This window comes from Hipposideros armiger, unplaced genomic scaffold (assembly GCF_001890085.2).
Source record: "Hipposideros armiger isolate ML-2016 unplaced genomic scaffold, ASM189008v1 scaffold_331, whole genome shotgun sequence".
In the NCBI taxonomy this organism is placed as follows: Eukaryota; Metazoa; Chordata; class Mammalia; order Chiroptera; family Hipposideridae; genus Hipposideros; species Hipposideros armiger.
The window spans coordinates 1817892-1828152 of record NW_017731681.1 but is presented as its reverse complement, the minus strand read 5'-3'; the positions used below and the strand labels follow the sequence as shown (position 1 = coordinate 1828152).

Below are 10261 nucleotides of genomic sequence, written 5' to 3'. Positions count from 1 at the left end.
AGAGAGAAAGAGAGAAAGAGAGACTGGTATCCTAATCCCAGGAGGGATGTGGTTTGACTTCGATTTTAACAAAATTGCTTTTGTTACTGAGCGGAGAACTGACTGTTGGGGACAGGACAGGCTACCTAATTTGCAGAGCCCAGTGCAAAATGAAATAGTGAGACCCTTGTTAAAAAATTATTATGAATTTCCAGATGGTGACGGCAGAACATTAAACCAAGTGCAGGGCCCTTCTGAGCGTGGGACCCTGTGTGACGACTGCACAGGTTGTGCATCCATGAAACCAGCCCTGAGGTCAAAGGCAGAGGCAGGGGGCCAGTGAGGAGGTTTTGCCATCATCAGGCTGGAGGTGACAGGGGTGTGAACAGTGGAGGTGGAGAGATGTGGCCAAATTCTCTCCCATTTTATAGGTGGGGAAACTGAGTCTTAGGGACTGTAAGTAAGTAGCCCAAGGCTATACAGCCAGTGAGTGGCCTAGCCAGTATGAGAACTCAGTTCAAGGCGGGTCTCCTGCTCTGCTCGCAGCGCCATCTTGGTCTGCATCCCCACAGCCCACTGCAGGGCACCATTGACTCTTGCTGGCTGTACTGCCCTAGCACGTGGGCCACTGGTGTCTGGAGCTGTCAGATCTGAAACCCACCGCAGGCCTCCTGTCTTAACTTCTCTTTCCTGGTTCTAACTGCACTGCTCTTGCCAGCTGCCAGGCCCCTCTGACCACTGCCTCATCCCTGTGCCAGGTTAAACCTCCACCCCTGCCCCTCCATCCCCACGCTGTCATCGGCCCTCACGTCTCAGGTGGAGGCACCCCCATCCTCTTTGCACAGCTGGCCTCCCTAAGGCACAGCCCTCCTTCTGCCCCCGCCCAGGCTGCAGTGGCGCCCCCCTAGGTGGGCAGGTCTGGACTCTCCGCTTGGCACTCGAGTTCTCCACAGGCCATGCTGGTCCTCCCTCCTTGCCTGCCTGTTCCTGGAACCTGGCTGCCCAGAGATCCTGGTCCAGCCACTCCTTCTGTCCTCTCCCCCTTGTCCACCCTCCCTGCTTGTGCAGGGGGCGCACTCACCCTTGCTGCTGAGTTCCCATGGCACGTTGGCTGCCCAGCCACCATCAGTATCTTCCCATTCTGATTTCTGATGCAGGTATTTGTATCTTTGCTTTCTCTTCGCTCCAACCTGCAGCCTGCCACCCACCTGGGCTATGAGCGCTCTGAGGAGAGAGAATTGTGTCTCCTTGTTTTTCATTCATACATTTATCCATGCAGAACCTGCCACATACCAGGCACTGGGCTGGGTCTTACAGGATTTATAAAAATAAATCAGAGATGTGCTTCCAGTTAATCCACACGGTAGAGTGAACACTGTGTCCGAGGTCCCCACTAGGTGATAGCAAAGGGGTAAAGTGTGTCCACAGGACAAGAAGCATGAAAGAGAAGAGGACTGCAGGCAAGACACTCAGCTTTGGGGAATGGAAAGAGTCGAGTAAGTGGTAACCAACCAATGCCTAGCTTTCTCCGCTTTGGGGAGGGCCTGTGTCAGAGGTTCCGGGAGAAACCAGGTGGAAGGTGTCTGAAACGAGGCAACGTATACCTGACGGAGGTTGTTGGGCCCCAACATCCTCTCCCCTGTCCTGTTTCTCCATCTGGGCACTAGGTAGGGGATGCCGGAGGTAGGCCCAGTGTCTTAAGGCCAAGTCCAGAAGAGACAATCATCACTTTCACGCATATTCCCAGGACAGGCTCTTGTCCCATGCCACGCTTAACTGTGGAGGAAGGTGAGAAATACAGCCCAGCTAGGCAGCCACGCTAGCGTGTGGAAGGAGGGAGAGTGGATTTTGGTGGCCACCAGCAGTCCACCAAAATGGTGTCAAGAGATCTAATTCCCAGGCAGCCTGAGTCAGGAAGCTCTTAAAGGATGACCTCCACCAAAATGCGGACATGAACCAAGGAAGACAGTGATAGGAAACACANGCCTCATCCTAGCACAGACACGTGTTGGAAGTTCTGGTTAAACAGGCCCAGGCAGGGAGGCTGTGGTAGCTGTAAACAAGGCGATCTTCCCACACCAATAGTGCAAGACGCCCGAGTTCCTGCAATCGGCCCTCTTGGCCTGATCCAATGCCGTGGCTGCAGGTCTGGTCTAAAACCACATCTTCTGTGAGAAACACCACTGAAGAGGTCCACCCCTGGAGGCTGCTCTGGGTGGGGCTGCTGGGATGGTGGCAGCCCCTACACTCCTCTCTGCTACTGGGCTCTGTGACTACTCCAGGTTCCTCCCAGGAGGCCACACCATCAGCTCATGTCTCCTGACATGAGGCCTGAGTGCCAGGGCTGGGCATTTCTAGATAATTCTCCAATAGTACCTGTTCTAATTTCTAGCATCTCCCCCCTTTAGGATTAAAGAGACCCCATCCAGTTGGAGGACAGGCTTTCTCCCCTCACCTTAGAGCTCCCAGGTAACACCCCCTGAAGGCACATGGACAAGCTGCTCCCGACCCGCTGCCCCGCCCACCTCCCACAGGCACGATGCCACCTTCCACAGGAGCCGAGTGTTCACTGGAGTGGACAGCTCCAGCCCACCCAACCCACACTTGCTCTGCAGGGTCTCACAGCGGCTGCCCTTTTATCGTTTCTATTCATGAAAAACAAACCCTTCTCCCCTTTTCTGCCAGTAAAACAGGGCAGAGAGGATTAGACCAATGCAGAGGACAAGCTACGCACCTGGCCTCTGGCTTCTCTCCTCGCCCTTCAAGAGAGCTCACACTTCCCTACTGAGCTAATCTCTCAAGAGTCTTAGAGAGACCTTTGGAACCAGGGTCAGGAGGTGAAAGTCAAGGCAAGTGTGAACTCAGCACCAGCAGGTCACAGGTCTGGTGGCCCTCTCGAGCCCCCGAGGGGACTGGCTGACCGGGAACAGGCCCCTGCAGGGGTTTTATCGCTCAGAGTCGGAGAAGGAAGAGGGCTTAGTCCATCTCCACACCAGCATATCTTCTCCAGCCACGCGGTGGGACTCCGTCTGGATCCGGGATTCGTTGGAGGCCAGGAACTCCACGGCCCGGTCCCAGACCCGCTTCATGCGTCTCCTGCAAAGAGAGGGGCCAGGCTCAGCAGGCACGCTGGGGCTCAGCCGCTCTGCCCCTCACTGTCAAGGGAGGCCAGCTGGCCTGTGGCCCCCCTGTATATAAAGGGGGACAAAGCTCCAAGATCCCACTCAAAACTTATCTATGCGAGGACCCATCATCAGGTACTAACACAGACTCCTGCAAAAGGAAAAAATTTCTTGGGCTCTGGAAAAATGATTCCCCAACCTTTGCTGCTCCAAAAGCACTCAATTAAAGGAAGCCAAAAGGGGCCAGAGGTGTCCAGAGCAGCCATGGGTGTCCAGGTGGGAAGGGGCTGTGCTCAGTGGACCTGTTATTGCAGTAGCCTGGCCAGGCAGTTCCCAAACCAGTGAGGCCTCCATCTGAATGACTCATGTGGGCCATTAAAGAGAGGCTGCTGGGCTGTTGAGTCCAAACTCCACAGCACTTCAGCGGATGGGGATGAGCTAAGCATCTAACAGGGAAGGCTACGAAGCTGGAGCTGCTCCTGGAAGCAGAGTCCCCGGGCAGGGCCCCTTCTGGCTGGCTGGCCTTGGGCCTCAGCCTAGGAGCCAGAGGCCCTGCTCTGCTGGGTCCTCAGGGCCTTGCACCCCCTCAGAGAGCCCTGTATTCCTTTTCCCCCTCTAGATGTGAAGACTCAGTGCCTCTGTGAGGTTGGGGAGGGCTGTTGGGTGTCTACCCTTTGATGATCCCCTGCCTTTTGTCAGCACCACAGACCACCTCCCATGAACCCATGAGTGAGTGTATGCATGAGGGGGAGCAGGCAGGCTCAAGCTGGGGGAAGCTCCTGAAGCAGCCTGTGAGTCAGGAGGCAGAGGGGGTGTTGTGGCTTTCTTCCCTGGGGGCTAGGTCCTGCCACTGACCAAATCCCCCAGCTATTTAGCAGGCCCACTTGGCTGGTCTGGCAAAGGCTACAATGCCTGGGGACTGAGCCTGTCACGCTGGGCCCTGAAGGGGAGGCAGCCTGCACTGTGTGGGGCCGTCATTCTCAGACTGCCTGTTAACAGGTAATGAACAAGCGGCAGAGCAGCTGCTCTCCTCTGCTGCCTGCTTTCCTCACATCTCCCTCCGTCTCTCGGGATTAGGCCCTCATCCACAAGGCACATCCGAGTGCGCCCATGCAAGGCCGGCAGGGGCTCGTGCCCATAGGAGTCCAGAGCGTGGCTGCACTGACTGGGCAGCTTGCAGACGAATCAGGCTGAGTGGCAGGGTGTGGGCTTCCCAGGGTCACTCAGACCCTGCCGGGTGACTGCCTGTGGTCTCTGCTGATGCACAGGAGCTGAGGCCTGTAGGCTCAGCCACTTCTGCTCTCATTTAACTGAACATGTTGCATATAATTAAAACCCGAACAATAACGGCTGCTCTCTGATGAGTGCTCAAGTGCTGGGCAATCAATGACTTAGTGAGCTGTGAGGCCAGCTCCTCCATTCCTTAGGCCTTGTCACCACCTACTAGGACACATTTTCCTTATGCATCTTCCTGTGTCTTCCTCCTTAGAACCAATGCTCCAGCAGGCAGGGAATTTGCTTCTTCCACTCTCCACGGTCTCCCCATGACCCAGGATAGTGTGGCACAATAAACACTTGCTGAGTGAATGAATGAATGACAGCCNCTTGTCCCATGCCACGCTTAACTGTGGAGGAAGGTGAGAAATACAGCCCAGCTAGGCAGCCACGCTAGCGTGTGGAAGGAGGGAGAGTGGATTTTGGTGGCCACCAGCAGTCCACCAAAACGGTGTCAAGAGATCTAATTCCCAGGCAGCCTGAGTCAGGAAGCTCTTAAAGGATGACCTCCACCAAAATGCGGACATGAACCAAGGAAGACAGTGATAGGAAACACAGTAAGCAGGACTCCAGTGCTGGAAGGTGGTGGAGGGTGGCCCGGCACCTCCAGGTCCTTCAGGCCTGGAGAGCCCTCCAGGACTGGTCAGATCACCAGAGGGGTGTGACTGCCTCCAGAGGAGGTTTAAAGTCTGCAGAGGAAATGGGGATAGATTGATGATGACAGGAACAGAGAAATCTCAGGAAACAAGCACCGAAAGGCAAATTGATTAACTTCAGGACACAGAAAATTTCATAGGAAACAAATGTAATCCTGGGACACGATAGGATTCAGCTGGGATAACATCTGCAGTAATGTAAACATGGGAAGTCAATTTCATAAAAATCGTAACATAAGGATAGAGTCAGGATGGGGGAGGGGAAATGGGTGACAGGTGGTTAAATCTTAATGGGAGGTTAAATTCTAATCTTCAACAATAAGAAGTCAATAGGTAAAACCTAAAATAGAAAAGCCACGCATTGCTAGTATATGCATGTTATGGAGAAATAAGACAGGGAGCAGAAAATGGCCACGTAGGTGAAAATAGATCTGGGGGTGGGGCAGGGGACAGCTGCTCTTTCTTCATAAGCCATGAAATACTATTTGGTTTTTAAAATTATCTCCATGTGTTACTTTAATAAAAATGTAACTTACCTAACAAGGAGGGGAGAGTAGTTTACCACAATTTAAAAAGAACAAGGAAGCAAAGGAAAGGAAAAGAAGAGGTCCCCAGTGTGCTGGCCCAGTGCACCAACGTGGAGGAGCGGAGCCGCCTTGCCCAGCTGACGCCCACAGAGAAGTAAATGGTGCAGCTGGGTCCGTGGAGGTGGAATGGGCTGAGAACACGGTGGGAGGTCAGGGCAGATGTTAATATGAGAAACTAATACTTGCTAATGGGTTCATCGCTCCACCTCTCAGACACCACCAGGCACTTCTGCAGCTTCCTGGCGGGGTGCAGCTCAGAGCGACCAGCTGGAGAGGTGCTAGGTGGGCAGTGGAGGCCATTCCCTCTGCCTTCCCCTCAGGTCACTTGGGCCCAGAGTCTTCTGTTTCCTGGATTTCGTGTTGCACGCAGCAGCTGGAAGGTGAGAGCAGTGGTGGGTACGTGCTTGCGTGCGTAATTTTTCACGTGAGCACATGTGTACAGGAGTGCACGTGTGAGCACATATGTGGGGGAGTGTGCATGTGTGAATGGTGTCTTTGGGTGGAGGGGGGTAAGTCCGTCCTGTCCAGTCTTGCTCTCTGCACACAGGAATGGCCTGCTTCCCCCTCACGTGTCTTTAGAGCTGGCCTTTGGACAAAGCTGTGTAGCCAGCAAAATCCTGGGAACCCTCACCCCACCCCAACTTGGCTTGTATTTCTTCACCAGGACGCTAGGCATTCTCTCTCTTCTTTCCTTTGATGAATCTACTCCTGGGTGAGGCTTTGATAGATTTGCATTTTTAAAAAGGATAAAGTATTAAGCTAAAGGCATGAATATTTAATGGCGGAATTTCAGGCCTCTTCTTCTTAGGAGAGGTTTTATTTGTTTGGCTCTGGTTTAGTTTTGTCAGGGAAGCTTCCCTGTGTCCCTGGGGCCACCCTGAAGGCCCAGGCTCCCTCCTGGACACTGTTGGCCGGGTCTCTCCCCACCATCTGCCAGAGCATTTTTCTGGGGTGGGGGTGGGGTCATTAGCTTTATCTGATGCCCAAACGGGTCCCCAGACACTCTCTGCTCCTGCCTTCAGCTTGTCCCTTTCCCTCCTGCCCTGCCCTGTCCAGGCACACCCTTCCCCGAGGGAAGTGGGGAGTCCTCTGGGGCCAGGAGTGACCTGCACCCCCTCTGCAGGGCTGGGGGTGGGCAGAGGACACCTGTGCCACATCTGAGTCTGGTTTGATAGCTGTGACACAATGTCAGCTCTTACCTGGACCTAACTCCCCCATCTCAGTTTGGGGTTGCAGCTACTCTAAGTGGAGTGAACCCCTCAGCCCCAGGTGGGTGCCCCCAACAGTCAACCAGGGGGCTTTGTGCCCCAGGGCATGCTACAGGGGACACATCAGGCTCTTCTCAATGTGCCCTGCTCCCCACCCCACCACACCCCTTCTCTCCCAGAGCAGCCCGATTGCAGCCTCCATGATCTTCAGTCCTGGAAGGTGAAGAGAGAGTTCATCTTGGGGTTGTGCCAGCTGGTGTGTGGGTCTGGGGACCTGGCTGAATCCCTGGTCCTCCCTGGATCCAGTCTCCTTATCCTCAGCTTCTGGCCACCTGGGGGCCTGTACCTAGAGCTTCATCTCCTGGGGTGCCAGCATCCCTGACTGGCATCCCTAGTCTGCCCAGAGTCCCTCAGGCCCACTGTGTGTTCAGCCTTGGGGCTCCTCACCGGAAGCCTCAGAGCCCTGCTTTTCCCATCATTCAGCCCAGCTCTCAGGGTGTCGGGACTCTGGCCTGACCCTGTAAGACATGCCTCAGCCCAGGCCAGGGCCTGTGGCCGGGGATCCTGTCTGCCCTGAAACAAGGTGGCCGGGCCCAGAGTCACTACTGGCCCCAGAGCTGGTGGGGAGGTTGGCTGGCCACCTCCCTTCCCTCCTGTTGTGCTGCTGACCCCTACTGGCCACCCCCACACAACCCTCCACACACACCCTCCACAGGCTGATGGTGCTTGAATGCTTCTGGGTGCATGGGGCTCACCACCTCACGCAGCAGCCTGCTCCAGGCATAGATGCTTCTGCCTCTTAGAAAAGTCCTTTGAAATTAGCTGAAGTGTGAATACTGGTCACTTCCATCTGTTTATTCATAGTCATACCCTCAGGAGTCACACATTTTCTTCTTTTTCTTCCTCCTCCTCCTCCTCCTCCTCCTCCTCCTTCATCATCATTATCATCATCATCATCATCACTCTCTATGTACCAGGCACAGTGCATTATGTCGTTTAATCCTTTCAATACCTGTGAGGTTGATACCTGTGTCGTCTCCATTCTATAGATGGGAAACCTGAGCTCCAGAGGAAGAGTGTCACCTTGTAAATCACACAGGCAGGGAGTCGCAGAACCTGGGACTCCAGTCCAGAGTCCACACCCTTGCAGGCTAGAGATGCGCCCGTCCCACCCCCACCCCCACCCGGCTTGTTCTTGCTTCCCTGCCCTCGAGGCCTGCTGCCCCACATAAACACAAACCCTTCTTCCCCAGACGCTGAAGTTGATTCACTCCTCCTCCAGGAAGTAGGGAGGAAGCCTTCCTTCTTCTCTAGGGATCTTCTAACAGGGAGAGGAGAGGAGGGGAGAGGATTATGGGGCCACATCTGTGATGTGGGTGAGTCTGTGGTGACATAGTGGGGAGGGTCTGTTCCTGCTGCTTCTGTCCCCTCCAGACCAGGCTTTGGTCAAGGAACTAATGCCCCCACTTGCCTGGCAGGGCCCAGGAGTCAGCATTTGGGAGGCCCACTTGGGCCTGCTCACACACTGACCCTCGGCAGGATGGCAGAGCCTTTGGCAGTGGGGGCGACATCCCCTTGCAGGCCTGTGGCTGGGCCCAGCCCCGTGTGCACCAGGTTCTGTTGGGGTCTCAGGTGCTGGGAGGGCAAGGCTGGGGGTGCAGACTTCATTGCCCCTTGAAGGACGAGGAGCAGGGAAAGGCATGGAGAGGCTTCCTGGAGTCTAGGTTTCCCTGGAGCAGCAGCTCACATGTAGAGAGGGTGAGAAGCCGTGTGGGTGTGTGAAGGGTGGGATGCAGGACACTCTGGTTACCAGGGGTCTGGAATCTCCCCTGTCCTTTGATTCCCCCTGGCCACACTCCATGGCCACAGTGCCCTCTGACACGCTCAGGCACCCTTACCCATGGCTGCTGCTGCAAGCGCCTCCTACTTCCCATTCTATAGGCCCCAATCTAATTACTGAGGCCCCAGGGAGAGGCACCACATACAGGGTTTCCATGGATGAAAAACTTGCCAGGTGTTGCATCATTTCAGTGTAGGGCGAGACTTCCAAACTCATCTAGCTCTATTCATCCATTCCCTGCTGCATCTGTGCTGAGTGCCCATGTAGTCTTTGCTTACATACCTCAAGTGATGGGAGGCTCATTACCTCTAAGGCAGCCCACGGCTCAGAATAGTGAGGGCCTTCCTTCTCCTGCAGAGCTGAGGTTTATCTCCCTGGGGCTTTGCTCGCAAGGCCCAATGCTGCCCCCTCAGGGGTCCTCAGAACCAGCCTAACCCTTTCCCTTATGATGTTTGGAGCAAGTGACCGTCTTGCTGAAACTTCTCAGCCAAAGCCAAGAGAAGGGGCCAGTGACAGACCTTCTCAGTGAAACTGGGAGGTGCCTGTCAGAGGGGAGAGAGGTATCTCACTCCCAACCCTTAGGTGAGCTGCTCAAATTCTGAGCCCAGCCCTGTGAACTTTGGGGTGGAGAGCAAGGAGTGAATTCTTGGCAGAACTGACCTGTGTCCTCATCCCGCCCCCACTTTGGGGGCATCCTGGAGGCCAAGGCCTGACTCTTGCTGGGACATGTTTAATGGGAGAGGCTGCCCCGGGGGTACCCTGGCTCTGGAAAGGAGAAACAGGAATGGGGGCCTGATTCCCAGGTGGACAGCATGGAGAGGGGCTAGGCTTGAGTGCCTGAGAGTTCCCTGCCCAACAGGACAACCTGACAGTACTGGCGTCAGACCCAGCACTCTGACTCCTCAGTCCCCAATATCCTCCTCAACCTGGGTGCTGCACTTTTATTTATTTATTTATTTTTAATTTTTGCTGCACCTTTATTGATGCAGCCACAGACTCACCTCCCATTGCTGCTCATAGAACTGACCATCACCCCTAAACCCCCAAGCTCATGCTGGAGCTCACTCCCAGGTCTGTGCACTCGGGTCTGTGGCCCCAAGTGCAGGCATTACACTCCCTTCCTCCTGTGAGCCACTGGTCCTCCCCCTTCCTCCACACATGGAGGCAGGGCACAAATAAATAAATAAAATGAAATAAACACGTTTGTCCCTGTTAAGTTTCATCTCATTAGATCCACCCCATCGCTTCAGCCTGTCAACTTCTCTTTAGATCCCAGCTCTGTCATCTGGCGTATTTGCTATCATCCCCCCAGCTGTGTGGCATCTGCAAATTTGATAAAGTACATGGAGCGTGTTTGTCTCAGAGAAAGCCCCCTCCCCCCATTGGATGGCTGGAGCACAGGCATGCTCACGTGTGTGCATACATACACATACACACACACACACACGCACACACTTCCCTCTGTCTGGCCGAGGCTCGTCAGCCCTGTCCAGCCACCTTCAAGATCCTGGTGGTGATCCTGGGACCCTGCGCCCCACAGAGGGCCTGGGGCTCAGCAGCCACTCATGGTGCACATGTGTCCTTGTGGGGGACG

At 54.8% G+C, this 10261-nt stretch overlaps 1 protein-coding gene across 2 annotated transcripts in view; it reads right to left on the bottom strand.

The window, feature by feature from the left end:
* Positions 1–2364: 2364 nt before the first annotated feature.
* Positions 2365–10261, bottom strand: part of LEMD2 (LEM domain nuclear envelope protein 2) — a 39534-nt gene continuing 31637 nt past the window's right edge. For both annotated transcript variants that reach the window (XM_019660914.1, XM_019660915.1), the window contains one exon: positions 2365–3075. In XM_019660914.1, the coding sequence (XP_019516459.1) occupies positions 2925–3075 (151 nt within the window). In that variant the 3' untranslated portion in view covers positions 2365–2924. The remainder of the gene's footprint in view (positions 3076–10261) is intronic.